At 41.1% G+C, this 19,115-nt stretch overlaps 1 protein-coding gene across 3 annotated transcripts; it reads left to right on the top strand.

Annotated features, from left to right (window-relative positions):
- Positions 1 to 3,376: 3,376 nt before the first annotated feature.
- On the top strand, positions 3,377 to 12,529 carry mtnap1 (mitochondrial nucleoid associated protein 1). Of its 3 annotated transcripts, none has more exons than XM_008104104.3 (5): positions 3,377 to 3,885; positions 7,462 to 8,910; positions 9,172 to 9,279; positions 9,487 to 9,603; positions 10,376 to 12,529. In XM_008104104.3, the coding sequence occupies exons 2-5, from the start codon at positions 7,467 to 7,469 to the stop codon at positions 10,402 to 10,404; spliced, it is 1,698 nt and encodes a 565-aa protein (XP_008102311.2). In that variant the 5' UTR covers positions 3,377 to 3,885; positions 7,462 to 7,466; the 3' UTR covers positions 10,405 to 12,529. The 3 variants fall into 3 exon arrangements, with proteins under 3 accessions (XP_008102311.2, XP_008102312.2, XP_016846730.2); XM_008104105.3 differs by lacking the exon at positions 3,377 to 3,885 and adding an exon at positions 3,906 to 4,285; XM_016991241.2 differs by lacking the exon at positions 3,377 to 3,885 and adding an exon at positions 4,785 to 7,220.
- The last annotated feature ends 6,586 nt before the right edge of the window (positions 12,530 to 19,115 follow it).

The following is a 19,115-nucleotide window of genomic DNA, read 5'->3' as shown; positions in this document are numbered from 1 at the left end:
TTGGAGTTTTTAAAATACTGGTAGCCAGATTTTTTTCATGTTCATGGTTTCCTCCTTTCTGTTGAAATTATCCACATGCTTGTAAATATGAAAGGCACCGCAGACTAACTCAACCAGAGAAGTCAGCCATAGCAGAGCACTTGATGAACCAACCAGGACACTGCATGTTATTTGAGAACACAGGAATGCTTGACCAGTGACCACTCTAACAACCACCATGTCAGATTGAAATCCACAAGCATGTAGACAATCTCAACAGAAAAGTTGAAACCATGAACATGATCAAAATCTGGCTACCAGTAACACTCAGAAGACAGAGAAATTTCAGCAGACCTCACAATCTGAGCATCCCTTTCATAGATCTGGATGAAACATCAGAAGAGAATGCTTCTGGAACATGGCTATACAGTCTGGAAAACTCACAGCAACCTACTGATTCTGGCCATGAAAGCCTTCAACAACACATACCTAGTGATAGTCTGGAAGGGCCATTTGAAAGCACTCAAACACACCCAAGAACAAAAGCATAGTAAAGGGTCTATATCAGTGATTCTCAACCTGGGGTCCCCAGATGTTTTTGCCCTTCAACTCCCAGAAATCCTAACAGCTGGTAAACTGGTTGGGATTTCTGGGAGTTGTAGGCCAAAAACATTGGGGATGCCAGACTGACAACCACTGGTCTATATATCATCTTTGTCATAAGATTGTCCTTACTTGAACTGCCATGGCTGAATGCTGTGGGAGTGGTGGTTTGATGAGGCACCTTGACAGAGGAGGCTAAAGATCTTGTAAAACTGCTGTTCCCAGGACTGCATAGCATTAAGCCATGGTGGTTAAAGTGGTTAGAAGTTTCCTTGCTGAGGAAATGCCTTGCTTTGAACTTCCTTTGAAATAACAAGAGTGTGCATATTACCAGCAGAGGAAGTGACTGTTCATAAAACATTTATGGAGGTGCTGTTGCAAACTGCAAAGTCAGCCTCTATCTATCTGAACAAACAGGGTGCATGCAATTAGAGGGTTATTCCTGGAAGTCTGGGTATCAGGAGTGTGCCAACTGCGCCAATTCCTGGAGAAGTCAAACCTAGACATGGGGAGGTTGTGGGTGAGATTTGGGGGGGGGGTATGTTTTGAAATGCATTTTAACTGTATGTGTTACACCATGTAACACAATTTTCATTTCCTAATTGGTTCTGTCATAAAAATGGGGAAAAGTTTATTAAATTGTGAAACTTTGTTTTTTCAGGACAGCCTGCTACTGTTTTGTTGGAGATAGCAACCTTATTAAGCACCTTCTATTTAATGTTTTGTCTGTTTTATAATGTATTGGTTTATTTCCTGAAGTGTGTCTTCTTTGGTTTTCAGTTTTCTCAGCTGTATGTACTTGAAGCAGTGGGAGGGGCTGCAGACCATGTGACTGGTTCAATGACTGTTTAGAATGCAGTTTAAAAGGATGACAGTTGAGGCTTGAGTCTGTTAGGGTACAGATGCCAATGTTAGGAGTTAATGACAGGTTGAGGCTTGAGTTCCTTGGAAGTAGACTGTCGTAAAAGAGAGCTATACAGAGCAATATAGTTTTAAAAAGACTATTAAAGACGATAAGTTAAAGATACAAACTGAAACATTTTAAAGCTTAACCTGACAAGGAATGTACCTGTATATTTAAATACATGAAGTTGTGAGTAAAACAAACATGTTATTTTAAAGAAGTTACTTGAATCTTTGTCTGCTGAGAGCATTGAACATAAACAAAATATTTACATGCCCAGTGATCAACCCAACAAACTAAAGGAATACTCCTGAAACTCTGCTACCCAATAGGTGTTAGGATATGTAAGAAATCATTTAATGTGTGTGTCAACTGCAAAATAAGATGCATGAAGCTGATTGGTTGAGCCATGTCTGGAGAGCTGTTAAGTCTGGGAGTTTTTTTATACTGTTGCAGTTTTGTTCAGGTTTGAGCTAAGCAGGTGCAGAGACTGTTGAAAGAATGAAGCAGAGAGAGAGAGAGAGACAGAGTTTGAAGTCTGTTTATTTCGTGTCAAAAGCATTGCATAATAAATAAGTTTAAAAGAGATAAAATAAAGGAATCACAAACAGCTAAATAGTTTTAGAGCAAAAGTTAGCAACAGCTATTGCATTGTCCGTAGCTTTAAACAACTCTTCCTCTGTGCATGAGGCAGGGCATTGTGGGCAAGCATACATATGAGGAGTTGTTTGTTCTGCTCCACGGTCACACAAGGTGGAGGAAGAGTTTGAAGTGTGCTCTTGCTTCATGAGCTGCTGAAAGGAATTTATCCACATGGACAAAGGAAAGACTATTTTAGATCTCTCATGAAAGGACATTTATGTGAGTTGGTGCAACTGATCACATTGTACATATGTTGTTCTGGATTTAAGAGGAATAAATTACTTGTTCTTTATTGTTCACCTGCGTGGCACATATCTTCTGTCTCTGGCAAGGCGGTGTGTGGACTACACATTTTGATTTTTCATTACGTAACATTAGGTTATGATCCTAACAGGTCATAATCCAGTAGTCCAATCAGTTTTTCCATGAATATCTCATCCAGTTTCAACCCATTCAATATACATTGTGTTGTGGCAGCCATAAAAAGGAAGTTTCTGGAGTATAACAACTACACTCAAAGATAGGATGGCACAATTGAACAGGAAACAACACTTTCAAACCAGGAACAGACATTTTTTTCAATATTTATTACATAGTGTTAAAGCTGAAGGTTTTCTGCTGACTTTAAGTCCAGTTGTGTCTTTCTCTGGGGGTTGGTGCTCATCTCCATTTCTAAGCCAAAGAGCCGGCATTGTCCATAGACACTTCCAAGGTCCTGTGGCCGGCATGACTGCACGGAGCACTGTTACCTACTCGCCAGAGTGGTGCCCATTGATATATTAACATTTGGATGTTTTCGAACTGCTAGGTTGGCAGAAGCTGGGGCTAACAACAGGAACTCACCCTGTTCCCCGGATTCAAACTGCTGACCAGCAGCAAGTTCAGCAGCTTGGTGGTTTAATCCACTGCACCACCTGGGTCACCTTTACATAGTGTTACATTATTATTATTATTATTATTATTATTATTATTCCCTTATAACAGTTGGCAACTGAAAAGATTGTGTGATACACTACATCCCTGGGCTGCCATGGATCAGTTCACTTTGGGAGCATCCACACTGCAGCTTGATATTGCTTTAATGCCAAGGAATCGTGGATGTTGTTTTATGAGGTGTTCAGCCTTCTCTGCCAAAGAGTGCTGGGGCCTCACCAAATGACAAGGCCCGCCACCCCACAGCATTGAGCCAGACAGTTCAAGGAGGGTTTATTTATCCTACAGCGTGGCTGCCCAGTGGAGAAAGCTCCCATTGAGATCCCACTGAGACTGCAATGTGGTGTTGAAGGCTTTCACGGCCGGAATCACTGGGTTGCTGTGTTTTCCGGGCTGTATGACCATGTTCCAGAAGCATTCTCTTCTGACATTGCACCCACATCTATGGCAAGCATCCTCGAGGGAGTGTTGTTGGAAACTACACAAGTGGGGTTTATATGTTTTTGGATGGTCCAGGGTGGGAGAAAGAAGTCTTTGTCTGCCTGAGGCAAGTGTGAATGTTGCAATTGGCTAGCCTGAGTAATATTAAATAGCCTCGCAGCTTCAAAGCCTGACTATTGCCTGCCTGGGAAAATCCTTTGTTGGGAGGTGTTCACTAGACGCTTTGAATTTCTCTGCGGGGATTCCTGGTCCGGTCATGTGACAAGAGGCCACGCCCCCTCGCGGCCGGAGCTATACTTCGCCCCGCTTTCGCTTTCAATTCCCGAGCGCCGGAAAGTTCATGGAGAGGGGATTCCTGCTGGGCTGGAGCTGAACAAATCAAGGTAAGGGACGGTCAAGGAGGAAAGGAAAAGGATGGAGCCTTTGTTGGTGGGAATATGAGCTTTATTCAGGCAGGAGTCCTTCCAAGGAATCAAGCAAGCTGCTCAACCCACCTGCGAGTTATTTTGTGGGGCATCTACATTGTAGGATTAATGCAGATCAGCACCACTTTAATTGCTATGGCTCAGTGCTGTGGAATCCTGGGACTTGTAGTTTGGTGAGTCACCAGCACTCTCCCTTAGAGAAGCCTGTGAAACCACAACACCTCTAATCCTCTAGTGTCAACCCATAGCAGTTAAAGTGGGGTCAAACTGCATTCTTTCAACTGTGAGGGTGGTGGATTGCCTTAGCCAGCTGAAGGAGGAGGCCATTCCAGTTCCATCTCGCCTGTTTTACCACGAGGTATGAGATTGTGTCTTTCTTTCGTTGTATTTTATGTGGCTTTGGTCGTTTTCCAGGATTTCAACAGGTTTGTTTTTCACAATTGTCTGCCGTAGGTTTGAACTTGTGTTATTTTTAATGTTGTGAGCCACTCCTGAGTCTCCCTTAAGAGACGAAATGGGACATAAATAATAACAACAACAACAACCATAATAGTTCCCCCAGTTTCTTCTCTTAATACTGTTGGGCCTACACGTTTGCGGGAGGCAGATTTGATGCTGCACAGATTCGGTTAAATGGTTCTCTGTAAGAATCTTCTAGGTTAGGCATGGGCAAACTTGGGGTCTCCCTCCAGGTGTTTTGGGCTTCAACTCCCACACTTCCTAATAGCCTCAGGCCCTTTCCTTTTCCTCCTCAGCCACTTAAGCGAAAGGGCTTGAGGCTGTTAGGAAGTGTGGGAGTTGAAGCCCAAAACACCTGGAAGGAGAGCCCAAGTTTGCCCATGCCTGCTCTAGGTCCTCCAATATGAACCTATGATCACTTTTCTCTCTAGTAATCTCGGGGTCCTCCAGTGCAATTCTGTGGCCAGTTTCCAGTGAAAGGTGGTTATAATTTTATTTACTTAATTATACCCTGCCTTTCTCCGTGCGGGGACTTTAGAAAATTATGCTGAAAGAAACAGACTTTCCCAGAAAAATGTTCTTTCAGGTTAAAAAAAATCAAATTCTGTATTTGTGGCTCCCCACTTTAACAGGGACCCCGTGCCCCTAACTCAGAGATATTAAACACTACATTTCTTAAATTTTACTGTTACTGTTGCTGCAAATAATCTAATGCTTCTTCATTGTTGTTCTGTGCCTTCAAGTAATCAATAATAATAATAATAATACCATCTGCCTGCAACAAAGAACTGGTGGGATCACAAAGCCGGAAAGTTACAGAGAGTGAGCATGTCAAGCTACTCTGGGACTTCCGAATTCAGACAGACAGGGTTTTGGAGCACAATACTCCTGACCTCACGATCGTGTTAAAAGTCAAAGTATGGATTGTCAATGTTGCAATCCCAGGTGACAGCAGGATTGAGGAGAAACAACTGGAAAAGCTGACACAATATGAGGATTTAAAAATCGAACTGCAAAGACTCTGGCACAAGCCAGTCAGGGTGGTCCCAGTGGTGATTGGCACACTGGGTGCAGTGCCTAAAGGCCTTGGCCTGTACTTAAACAACAATCGGCACTGACAAAATTACCATCTGCCAGCTGCAGAAGGCCACCTTACTGGGATCTGCTCGCATTATTCACCGATACATCACACAGTCCTAGACACTTGGGAAGTGTCCGACATGTGGTAAAATTCAACAGCCAGCAGAATGTCTGCTGTGGACTCAACTTGTTGTGTTTCAAATAATAATAAATTCCAGGTATTTTATTTCTTACCCACTTCCTCGTGGCTTCAGACCTATGGTGGTCCCATTGCTTATGGTGGCCTTATTTGTGGCACGATTTATTCAGCAGGGGTTTGTCATTGCCTTCCTCTGAGGCTGGGGCCCCTTCCATACAGCTGAATAAAATCCCACATTTTCTGCTTTGAACTGGGATATATGGCAGTGTGGACTCAGATAACCCAGTTCAAGGCAGATATTGTGGGATTTTCTTCCTTGATATTCTGGGTTATATGGTTATGTGGAACAGCCCTGAGAGAGTGGGACTTGCCCAAGGACGCCCAATGGGTTTCCACAGCTGAGCAAGATTCAGACCTTGGTTTTCAGAGTCACAGCCCAATGCTTAAACCACTAGGCAACAATGCTACTTGCCTGTAAATACATAGGAAGGAAAGCTTTGTGCATATAAAAACTTTCAGGCTGTAAAAACAAATGTTTTCTTTCCATCATGTTGTTGAAAAATCAGGGATGTAGTTATGGAGAAATGAGAGCATTGCTCACTAAAGAAGTCTTCCCATCCCAAATGAAGTGTCCTTTCAGTTTCCAAATTTCTAGCATTCTAGTAAATTAAAACTTTCCTTGAATATTTTTTAAAAATAATAGTTTTGGCAGACAAAAGTTGGGGGCAGGAAAGAAACTAAGAGAATATAAACCCAGAAAATAGAAAGATGAAAGCAGTTTTAGTGTCCTGCAGTCGGCAATTCTAGGAATTAGGAGAATAAACAAAAATTTCATTTGTGGAGTAGAATCATTATGACGGAAATGCCAGTTTCACCCACATCCATCCACCCATCACTACAACCCTGCCTGCCACCACCAGTCCTAGAAAAGGCATAATTCATTCTTTTTCTTATAGTCACATAGATCAAAAGGTTGTATTTAAATCACGTACTTTGGTGACTTGTGGTCCTAGTACATAGTACATACCTCATCGAGCCACAGCCAATTCAACATAGTTTGTGGCAGCCACAAAAATGAAGTTTCTGGAGTATAATAACTACTTTTAACGTACAGTAGAGTCTCACTTATCCAACATAAACAGGCTGGCAGAATGTTGGATAAGCTAAAATGTTGGATAATTAGGGATTAAGGAAAAGCCTATTAAACATCAAATTGTGTTACGATTTTACAAATTAAGCATAAAAACATCATGTTTTACAACAAATTGACAGAAAAGGCAGTTCAGTACATGGTAACATTATGTAGTAATTACTGTATTTATGAATTTAGCACCAAAACATCGCAAAATATTGAAAACATTGACTACAAAAACACTGACTACTAAAAGGCAAACTGTGTTGGATAATCCAGAATGTTAGATAAGCGAAGGTTGGATAAGCGAGACTCTACTGTAATACCAAACAATTACAGGAACAGAAAATGTTTTAAATTTTGTTACATAGTATTATTTTCTGTTGAGGCTGTTTCTGAAACTTGTTTTAAATCACTCATGCAGCACAAGTCCGTGTTCGACAGAATGAGATGACTTAAAGGCACCAAAAGCAAGATGAGATGGTATTGAGCTAACTCTTCTCAGCACATAGAAAGTCTGCTAGTTTATAATATGATGTATATATTTAGTTTTAAAATACTTATTTACTGTATTATTGTAATGTCTTATTTAATTTACTTCATAAAGTTTTATTAAGTTGTATCAAGCTTCATTGTTTGGTTCAGTATGTTGATACAGGGTTAATAATAAAATTTATCATCATCATCATCAGTTTATAATGCCTTGTTTCCTTTTTTCACATAGAAAAAATGGCCAGCAGTCCTCCAGGAACAGTGATCTGCCCCTTCTGCAAAAAACCATTCAAACGGCTCAAGTCCCACTTGCCTCACTGCAAAATGGCAGGAGACCCAGACTCGAGGGATGGGAAGGTCTATACTTCTGTCGTACCTGAATCACTGTCAACTGAGAAGAAAGGGAAGATCGAAAGCACAGAAACTGCCTCCAAAAATAAAAGGAAGAAGAGCAAAACTGACCTGACAAGGAACAAAACCACAAAATCCTTAGACTTGAAAATAGCTGGGATGGCATCAAGCAGCAGTTTTGATACACAAATGCAAATGGAGCCTGTTACCAAAAAGACACACAAAACCAAAGGCAATGAGCAAAGCACCTCTAAAGAGGTCTCTGCACATCCAGCTGAGAAAGTAGTTTCAGAAATTACGCTTGCAAAGCACTCATCCACAATGAAGAAAGGCAGAAGTGAAATGACATTTGAGGGAAATGAGTTTGCGCCTGGCCTTGCATTAGAGCCACTAACTCAGAATAGAAACCCTGCATCGGATCCTCTTAACCAAACAGCAAAACTTTTGGTCAAGCATACACATGGTGAGGAGGGCTTTGAAAAACAGAATGTATCTGGTTCTCCTGACTCTTCCACTGAAGATCTTCAACCTTTTCCTCAGGGAATTACTGACAGGATAGAGCTGGTGATTGAAAACCACCAAGTGAGAGTGCTGAGAAATCGGCCTTCTGTTCAAAATAGCCCACTGCATGAAAATGCTGCCACCAAGCGCAAGATATATCAGTGGCCTGTGAAACCATCTCCTGAAGGGGAAAAGACTGACTCAACTAATGGGCAGCAGGTTGTTATGCTCACACAGAGTGGGGCTCAAATGAGTGCTTTAGGGCTTGCAGAGGATGTTGGACATGGACAGATGGGAGAGGGCATCACTGCAGTTAAAGCGCACATAGTGCCTGATATGTTGCCTAGGGACAATGGCAAAAAGATCTCTAGCAATCCTCTTCAGCTGGCAACAGGAGTAAAAACGTTAATAGACAAAGATCCTTTATTTTTTAAAAGAAAAAGCTATCCTATAGGGTCACATGTTTGTACTAATCCCAAGTCACAGACCTGTGATGCATTTGCAAAAGCACTTGAAGAAAAAGATGATAAAACATACTTGACAAGCCCAGAAAAAGGCACTGCTTTACCTTCTGGGACTCTTGTTACCCCAGGGTACAATACCTTAGAAATACCTTTGAGAGCACCAGCACTCCACTTGTCGGAAAGGACTATTGTCTGTGGGTTTTCGCTCCTGGATAGATGTGTGGAGCCAAGATCTTTAGGACTGGAGTTTTTCCCTGAACTGTATCCTAACTATCTCAGCCTGGGCTTGTTTTCCCGGAGGCCTCAGTGGAATGTAAGAATCCCAGGACCTCAAGTTCTTATTCTCCCTTCTGAAGGCGAGCATGGTAAAAGGGAACACTTTTCTTTGCTGTTTCTGACATTACATTGACTAATGTGCTTACATAGTGTGCTTGCTTCATAGAATCTCTTTCTGTTGTAATTTGTTTGATTTTTAGATATAGTAGGGCAGACCTATGATTCGGAGAGGAACAATGTATTCCAGTCCACATAGGATACCATGCAGTGATTCCAGCATCACAAAGTACATAAAGGGTGGAAATGTGTGTGCTAGTCATAAAAACCTGTCTTGCTGTTCTGTTCCCTAGTTCCTCTGGCAGAAAGGTGTTTGATGGATGTAAAGCTCCACGATTTGCCTGCTTGGCTAGCCACGCGTGACCTGTCTCCACAGGGGATGCTCGGAGTAACATGCAGAGGTGAGGAAAAATCAATTACTGTGTCTTTCAGTCCCACCTCGAGATGGGTGGGCAGGGGTTGATGCAGCAGCTTTCACGCTAACACGAAGGTCAGGGTTGACTGGGCAAGTCTTGTTACTGCACATTGATAAGAGAGAAAATAGCTCAACCAGGATGCTATTGACATGAATCATCAAATAGCTTCTGTGTTTTTTGTTTCCTAAACAGCCTGGAATAGATACTACAACAAGTACATTAATGTGAAAAAGGGCGGAGTGGGTGGGATCGCTATGCTGCTGCTCGGCTACTGCATCCTCAGTTACGCATGGACCTATGAACACATTAGTAAGGCTTTTTTTCCTAGTGTTTTATTGACTTTCTCCACAATATTGCCTCAGCTGATAGCTGATATGGACACTCTTTATCAATTGTTGCCATACATAAGATGGTTTCTATTTTTAGTATTTAATGCAGTGGTTCTCAACCTATTGATGCCCAGATGTTTTGTCCTACCACTCCCACAAACCCCAGCCAGTTTACCAGCTGTTAGGATTTCAGGGAGTTGAAAGCCAAAACATCTGGGGACTCACAGGTTGAGAACCACTGATTTAGTGCATAGGGGTTTTGCTGTTTGGGCAGATCCACGTGCAATGTATTTGAGAAATCCTTGTTCTCATTTTGATGGAAAACAGGATCAGAAATGCTACTCGGGCTAAAAGGTTTTGAATTCATGCCCATTGAACAGAAAGCAGCTGTCAGCAAGGCTAGTGACATTTCTGCTTAGTGTTGTCCACTAAAAGCTAGTCGTAACCAAATTTGGGTGGGGGCAGTTAGAAAATTAATGTTCAAGCCATTATGGCTGCTCTACTTCATCTCTTTGAGTATAAGGACAAGCAGAGGCTTCATGCTTTTTTAGGACTGCAGGACATAAATGTAGAGCACCAATAAGTAAAAGCAATAAATTAAAGGATTGCTGAAGGGACTAAAAGAGCAATACCTGTTATCAACCATAACTATATGGGTGCCCAAAGACATAGCATAAACTGGATAGATATGTTACTATTCCTTGAAAGTTTTGGATGAATAATGTGTTAATTTCCCCCTTTTTTCATGCTAGAACAAAGTCGTTGGCGTAAATACCATTGATAGGAATCCAAGAGCATTTCCTGGAAGGAGAACACATGGAAACAGAGTGTGGATTTGTTCCAGTAGAAACATCACAGCGAGGAAAAGTTCTACAGGAGTCACGCATACACGAGTCTATGTTCATTTATTTATTCTCCTTAACAAAAGGTTGCCAGTCATGGTATAAATGGACATATTATTGAAATGTCTAGGGACTAAAAGCATGTTACCAAATGCTAATTGATATAGTATCAACTTGATGACAAGTATATTTATTAAAAAACAAAATCTCCCTTTATAGTTTTAAGAATTTTAAGTACTTTTTCAGGTTGCTTAAAGGTATCTGGTGTTAGTCTTGTGGGAATACAACGTGTAGAATTATGCACGCAGTTGTTCTTTTGCAGTGGTTGGCCCTTTCACAGCCCTTTTTATAAAGATTGTATACAAGATATAGTGACTACAATTCAAATATGCCCAGGCCTGCTCTGCCTGTAAAACTCAATATTTCCATGTCAACTGGACTAGGCAAAGACTAGTTTGTAAAAAAGGTATGAGACTTTGAGCATATACAACACTTTTCAAGTGTTGTTATATTTATTTGTATCCCATCTTTCTCCCAAAACTGAGACTCAAATTGGCTTGCAGTTTTTTAAAAAACATACATACAGGAGCCATTGTGTTTTCCTAGCAGTGGAGGCAACATATATTTTTCTTCAATTTTGTTACTCAACCCAGTTTTTCAGAGCTTCCGAAGCAATTCACAAAACTTTAAGTCTGACTCCCCTTGCTTCTCCATACATCCTGGCAGTCTTGTAAATATCTAGGCAGAAGGAAATCCTGATGATTTCAAGGTGACTTCTTCTCAAGAAAAAGGCAGAGCAGAGCCTTAGTTAACAGAATATACATGAACTCTAACGTATTCCTTCAAAAAAGAGTAGGAGGTCAGAACTCTCTAAAACTGGCCATCTGTCAAGTCTTTTGCGTGTTGAAAGGTCCGACCATATATCAGTTTCCTACTAATGGAACAGAGAGTCAGGTCTGAATACCCATTCTTATCCTGCCATAGGCTGTTCTGATTTGTACCAAGGAGTACATAGGAACATTTCTAGTAGAAACTCACAGTCAAATCCTTGGTATATCAAGGGTTTGAGTTAAAAACCTGTGGGCATCAAAATTAGTGGATGATGAAGTCCATTATGTAAAATGGTAAAATCATGTTTTGCTTCTTGGACATTTTTTTAGTGTAGGTAGAATATTTTTAACTGGATATAGAAGGTTGATTTTATGGTAATTCTGTGAAGCAGGTCAGTGACTGGGAGTCCTCAGCATCTTTTTCAGCAGAGTGTCAATGACTAAATGTAATAAATAAGTAGTTAGATGTTACTTGATGCAAAGGATGCCCCCACCCAATTGCATGAAGAAGCAACAGGAGTGGTTGAGAGGTATTTGTCACTCCACAAGGTAGAAGTCTAGTTTTAGCAGTGTAAGAAAAACTATGTGGCATATACAAGCAGTCTGTGAGTTACAAACATCCAATTTACAAATGACTCATAGTTAAGAACAGGCGAGACAATAGGAAGTGAATGAAATCTGCCCCTTAGAAGGGAAATTCACTCCTGAAAGAGTTTTCATGGGGAAAAGCTGTCTCCTCTGAAGCTTTATCACCATTCCTTGTTTCCATAACAAGATTTTTTTTTTGCAAAAGCCAATTATAAGGATAGAAAATGAGATAAAATCTTCTGAATAGAAGCACAGACAGCACAACAAACACCATAAGGTGTTAACCCCTATGCTATCTAACCTAACACACACACACATGGCTTTTTCGTGTCAGGAGCGGCTTGAGAAACTGCAAGCCGCTTCTGCTGTGAGAGAACTGGCTGTCTGCAAGGACGTTGCTCAGGGGATGCCCAAATGTTTTACCATCCTGTGGGAGGCTTCTCTCATGTTCCTGCGTGGGAAGCTGGAGCTGATAGACGGGAGCTCATCCCACTCCCCAATTCGAACTGCCAACCTTTTGGTCAGCAGTCCTGCTGGCACAAGGGTTTAACCCATTGTGCCACTGGAGGCTCCTATATATATGGCAGGGGTTACACTTAAAAATGTACCTGTTCCAAATTACAAATAAATTCAACTTAATAACAAACCTACAGAACCTATCTTGTTTGTAACTTGGGGATTGCCTGTTCTCTGCCTTCACAACACCACCTTGCTGCTTGTTTGCTCTGGTTATTGGCTTGCTACCTACTGAAATACAGCAGTGTCAGTAATGCCTACCTCTAGCGCCTGTTGTAGTGTGTGGTCTTGGCTGGTTGCTGTTTTGGTCAGTTCACTTAGTCATGGGCTTATGTCTGTGATGCATTGGAAGAAGGTAGCCAAACCAAGCAAGCAAGCATAACTGCTGCTGGCACCATGGGTGAGATGAGGGGGCTGTTGGAAGGTATATCTAGTGGGAAAGATTCTAGCTGAAGTTGTTACCTTGTTCTGTTAGGTAAATGCAATAGTTCAAATACTTTCTGTTTATTTAAAGGCCAATGTGGTATGAATACAGGTTGAGTATCCCTTATTCATAATTCTGAAAACCAAAATCATCCAAAATAAGCCACTGTCTACATGTGATAATAGCACTTTTGCTTTCTGATAGTTCCATGTACATAAACTTTGGTTGAAGTACAAAATTATTTTTAAATGACCTTTAGTTTATGCATATAAGGTGTGTGTGAAGCATAAATGAATTACATGTTTAGACTTGAATTCCATTTCCAAAATATCTCATTATGTACAAATACAGGTATTCCAAAATCCAAAGCACTTTTCAACCCAAGCATTTGGGACAAGGGATGCTGTATAAAACATATTTCTGAAAACTAGTATCCATGCAGGAATTATGACAAACCATACACACATTAGTCAAGAAGTCTTCTTTGTCTATGAACCAGCACATTCTTTAAGATCTACCGGGGAGACTCTTCTCTCGGTCCCACCTCCGTCTCAAGATGGGGACAAGGGAGAGGGCCTTCTCAGTGGTGCCGCCTGGCTTTGGAAAGCCCTCCCGAGGGAGATCAGGTTAGCCCCCATCCTCCAAACCTTTTGCACATAATTAAAGACATGGCTTTTCTGACATTCCTTCGACTATGTTTAAATAATACATATGAGGATTCTCAGATTCTTTATTAAGCACGTTACAATTCTGAGACCGAATACTGCTGTTTTACCTACAGCAATTGCTGTATTTTATTTTTTTACCAGGGGGTACTGTGAATTTATGTTTTGTTGACTGTTTATTATCTATGTTTTGTTTTGGACTTGTTGTATTTTTCATGTTACAGCTTGAGTGTTCTGTGAGCCACCCTTAGTCCCTCTGGGACAGTGGTTCTCAACCTGTGAATCCCCAGATGTTTTGGCCTTCAACTCCCAGAAATCCTAACAGCTGGTAAACTGGCTGGGATTTCTGGGAGTTGTAGGCCAAAACACCTAGGGACCCACAGGTTGAGAACCACTGATCTGGGAGATGGTGTCAGGATTGTTAAAAGATTATATTATTATTATTATTTGAAACACAACAAGATGAGTTCACAGCAGACACGCTGCTGGCTGTTGAATTGGATCACACGTCGGACACTTCCCAAGTGTCTAGGACTGTGTGATGTATCGGCGAATAATGCCAAATTATTATTATTACCACCTGCTAGCACAGTTGAACTAAATTTTGAACTAAAAATCAGTAAACTAAGATTGCTAGGCCATGGCTATCTTAGACCCTGAGGTTTCATGGCCCTTGCAAATGTCATAAAAGGTAGGTTCTGGAGATGCTAAAAGGGGATGGAGATGCACATGATACATTGCCAACCACAATTGCAAAGCATATTCAGTTTAAATAAAACAAGAAAATATCAAGCTGTCGAAGGCTTTCATGGCCGGGATCACAGGGTTGTTGTATGTTTTCTGGGCGGTATGGCCATGTTCCAGAAGCATTCTCTCCTGACGTTTCACCCACATCTATGGCAGGCATCCTCAGAGGCTGTGAGGTCTGCTGGAAACTATGCAAGTGGGGTTTATATATCTGAAATTTTCAGGGTGGGAAAAAGAACCTTTTCTGCTTGAGGCAGGCATGAATGTCAGATGTGGGTGAAATGTCAGGAGAGAATACTTCTGGAACATGGCCATACAACCTGGAAAACATACAACAACCTAAATATCAAGCTGTTTCAAGACAGAGCTCTTGCCTTGAAATTCCTTGCCTTCAGAGCTGAAGAAGAGAGTCCAAAATGTGAAATCCCTAACCAAAAGATGCCAGATAATTCTTACCTCTGTCGGGATGTAATATATGCATTTCCACAGTTGTCTGAGCTGTGTGAATAAGGCAGGCAGCTGAAACATTTCCACTGCGAAATCTGAACATTTACTGGACTTTAGGCCTTGTCAGTAGTTACTGGCAGTGGACTGTAGGTGGCAGTCAAGGGCCAATAGAAAAGATGGGAAGGAGGGCGTGACTGTCATAAAAGAACTGATTAAAATGCTTGACTAAAGAGAAAGGTATCCTGTCTTTTTTCCCTCCAGTTCTGACTGAGCAAAATTTGCATGCACGAGCCGCTAAGTAAGTGTCCACGTGATGGCTTTTTAAAACACAGTGAGTAGGACTCCAAATAAAAACGTGTGCTTTTGTTTGGCAAACCTCACAATCTCATCTTGACCAAACTCCATTAAACTATCCAATTCTCGGACTCCTCCTTTCATGAGCTACTGCATGCAGCCTATTTTCAGTATACACCCAACAAAAGCAATAAAAAATCTCTAGTTTTTGAGAAGAATAGGCTCTGCAATGTTTAAATACCTTCAAGGGCCCAGATCTTGTCTGATTTTGGAAGCTACGCAGCACCAGCCCTGGTAAACACTTGGTTGAGAGTCTGCTAATAAATGCCAGTTGCTATAGGTTATATTTCAGTATTTCTTGCTATATAACTGTTATTTTGGACATCAACAACACCATGGCAGGACTTTGTTGGTCAATTACTGGCCCATTTTTAAAAGCCTCCAGGAAAGCAAATGGGTGTTGTGGGCCTTGAGATTAGCTTTTGTGAACAGGGTGAATAAAAAAATCTTTTTAAAGAGTTTTTAAACTCTACATAAAGAGGCATTTGAAAGAATGGGCTCCCAGAAATCGTCATCCGCTTGGAATATGTGTAAAGACCCCAAACTGCAGCTTTCCAAACAAACAGCAAGCGGCACTGTTGTGTGCTTTCAAGTTTTCAATTTATGGCTATCCTAAGGGTTTCTTGGCAAGATTTGTTCAGGGGGAATCGTCTTTGATGCCTTCCGATGCTGAGAAAGTGTGTCTTATCAGTGGGTTTCCATGGCGGATTGGGAATTCGAACCCTGCTCTTTAAAGCCATAGTCCAACACTCAAAAGCATGTTGGCAAGTGATACTACTTCCTCATTCTTTAGTTGGGATTAAAAGATATTACAAAAACTGGCTATTTGGGTAGCAAACAGTAAATGCTCTGCCTAGCTGTTTACCACAAAACACTATTGTGGTATTTTCTGCCTTTATATTCTGGGTTATATGGCTGCGTAGAAGGGCGCTATATCCCAGGATCTGATCTCAGATTATCTGGCAGTGTAGACTCATATAATCCAGTTCAATGCAGATAATTTGGGATCAGATCCTGGGATATAGGGCAGTGTAGATCCAGCCTCAGTATCCACAAACCAAATGATAACTAAGCAGCAGGATATAAGGAGGATAAAGAAGTGACCAGAGTTTTGGCTTCAGTAACTCCTGACTTCTAAAGGTTAGGTAAAACAATTAAAACCTTGCTTATTTGTAGGTAATTCAACTCAAGTAAGGCTGCATTACAGTCAGATTTTTTTTGAAGAAAAAATCAAACTGTCTTGATTTATTTTTGTTTTGTTTTTTGCACATGAAGTAAAATTTCCCAAGGGAATTGTGCTTGCTTTGCTAGAGAGGTGAGAAAATGAAAACACCAATGGCTACTTCAGTTACCAGAGCGTAGTTGTGAACAAACCTGTCACTCCTTCATCTCAGCATCCCAGCTCTTCTTGAAATACAGGTTGATTATCCTTTATCTGAAAGGCTTGGGACCAGAACTGTTTGATTTTAGAATATCTGGATTTGCATAAGAAGATCTCTTGGAGATGGGGCATACATCTAAACTCAAAGGTCATTGATATTTCATATGCACCTTAGGCACATAGTTTGATGGTAATTTTATACAGTATTTTATATAATTTTGTGCATGAAATCAAATTGTACATTGAACTGTCAGAAAGTAAAGCCAACCATGTGGATTTTTAGAAATCCAGATAATTGTGGTGTTGGAGGAAAGAACCCTGGACCATAAGAAGATCCAACCAGTCCATCCTCCAGAAAATAAAGCCCAGCTGCTCACTGGAGGGAAGGATATTAGAGGCAAAGATGAAATATTTTGGCCACATCATGAGAAGACAGGAAAGAGAATGATGCTGAGGAAAAAGGAAGGAAAAAGGAAGAGGGACCAACCAAGGGCAAGATGGATGGATGGTATCCTTGAAGTGATTGGCTTGACCTTGAAGGAACTGGGGGCGGCGACAGCCGACAGGGAGCTCTGGCCGGGACTGGTCCATGAGGTCATGAAGACTCAGAAGTAACTGAATGAATGGATAAACAACAACAAAAGATAAGAGATGCTCAGCCTGTACAGTATTATGAAATAACTGCAATTGTTCAAGATGTCCAAAATTGTAGTTATGCTAAGGACAGAACAAAATCAAATATTTTTTGGAAACTATTCTATTTGTTCTGTGTATTTATTCATAGGCATCAGATCATATATAGCCATGTCTAACATCCACTGCTCTGCACAGAAAGTGTTCAAACATATCTAGTCGCACACCACACTTGGTTAAAATCAATACAATTTAAAATATCTAAGTAGCATTGGTTAGGGTCCCACTCTGGGAGAAAGGTGGCATACACATGCAATAAATGAAAAAAATGAAAAGAATGTTTATGAAAGTTCTCAAGGTTAAAGCTCAAATCCACTTTGGCTATGTGATAGATACCATTAATCCTGAGAAAACAGTATTCCTGAAAGGTTCAAAAAATAATTTCTATTTGTATTGATTTTACTCCTATTGAAATACTTTTCTACAGTGAGCTTATGACTGTCCTTCCCCCATTTTATCCTACAGCAGCCCTGTGAAACAGATCAGGCAGAGGATGAGAATGCATGCCTTGCTTAAGGTCATTCAGGAAGTTTCCATGGCCTCGGAGGGAGGGCGAACTTGAATCCATCTCCCAAATCTTAACCTGAACCTCGAGCCACTACACTACATGTACTCTTTCCCTCTCTCTCTTGTGGAGTGAGACAGCATCTATTCCCTCTTCTTTCTACTATTGAGAGCTGAGTGCAGTCTTCTCATAAATTGCCTGCCCAGCAAGCTTTCTGCTCTGTCAAACTGCAGCAAGCGATGCTGCCAAAATGGAAACGACAGGTGTCTAAGAGGATCGGGACTAAAGAGCTCTTCTCAGACGGATGACGCTTTCTCCACTGGCATTGCTCTTTGCTTTCCAGGAATAATACATGCTCCACTTCTCCAGGTACTGGAAGGTTGAGTAAATCCTCAAGGGAAAAATGTTACGGAGATATAAGCGGAGATCCCTTATTTAATGCCACATTTCTTGGTCTCAGGTCTGCTGCTCATTTAAGCCTCCTTGGTACAGCTTATGGGTACCAAAGATTGGGCATAGTCCAGAGCTGAGATACCAACAGTCCAACAGGCACAAAATAATGGGATTCACATTGCATTGTGCAAGGGCAAACAAAACCTGCAACCAACCAGGCATAGTTAAGATTGCTGTTCTCAGCATCCCACGTCATTGGGTATGCCAGTTAGTATCCATGGGCTTTGCAATCCAACATCACCTGGAGAGTTCTACGATTCCCAATTCAGTATTGTGTAGCCATGTTGATTACATATCAATTAGTCAAAAGGGTTGCAGGGAGGGATTGTTACCAAAATGTTTTTGTATATGGTATATTGAAATGTGGGGTAACCTTTTATGACATTGTACAAAAATAAATTTAGAAGGACACAAGCTACTCTATTACAAATGCAGGTGGAAGCCAAGGCCATCAACTTGTAATAATATGAATTTGTCCTCCCTGAAACCTTCCACCTAATGAAGCACTTTACATTTCCATACGAAAAGGGGGGTCTGTTGGAATATCAACATTTACACAGGCTTGGCATTGTACAAGGGCAGACAAAACCTGAACCCTGCCACTTGGGTGATTTCCCTCCATGCTAGTTCTCTCCTGGGTTTAGTTTGAACTGGTAGTGCTTATGACGAGTTATGGAAACCACCTTTTATATTGCAAAGCTCCTATCATTTTTTGCTTGTATGTGTGCTTGTGCAAGCAGATGGAGAGAACTCTAGGGCTCTACTTATTGGAATCCACCCCGAGTCCCTTCAGGGAAATAGGATGGAATAGAAGTAAAATTATTGTTGTTGTTGTTATTGCTACTGCTATTACTTTTAAGGCATGTTCTTTCTATTGTTCTAGCTCTAAAAATGAATGCAGATTCCTTGAAAAAATCCTATAACCACACAGGTCTCAAACATGATCACAGATGCAACATTTTGCAAATCTGGAGCACAGCTCACACAGTATCAACACTCACAAGTACCTCTACTGGTTCCCAGTGGACTGGCTGAAGAGATTCAAAA

Source organism: Anolis carolinensis, chromosome 2 (genome assembly GCF_035594765.1).
Source record: "Anolis carolinensis isolate JA03-04 chromosome 2, rAnoCar3.1.pri, whole genome shotgun sequence".
NCBI classification, from domain to species: Eukaryota; Metazoa; Chordata; class Lepidosauria; order Squamata; family Dactyloidae; genus Anolis; species Anolis carolinensis.
This window is presented reverse-complemented; position numbering and strand designations above follow the sequence as displayed.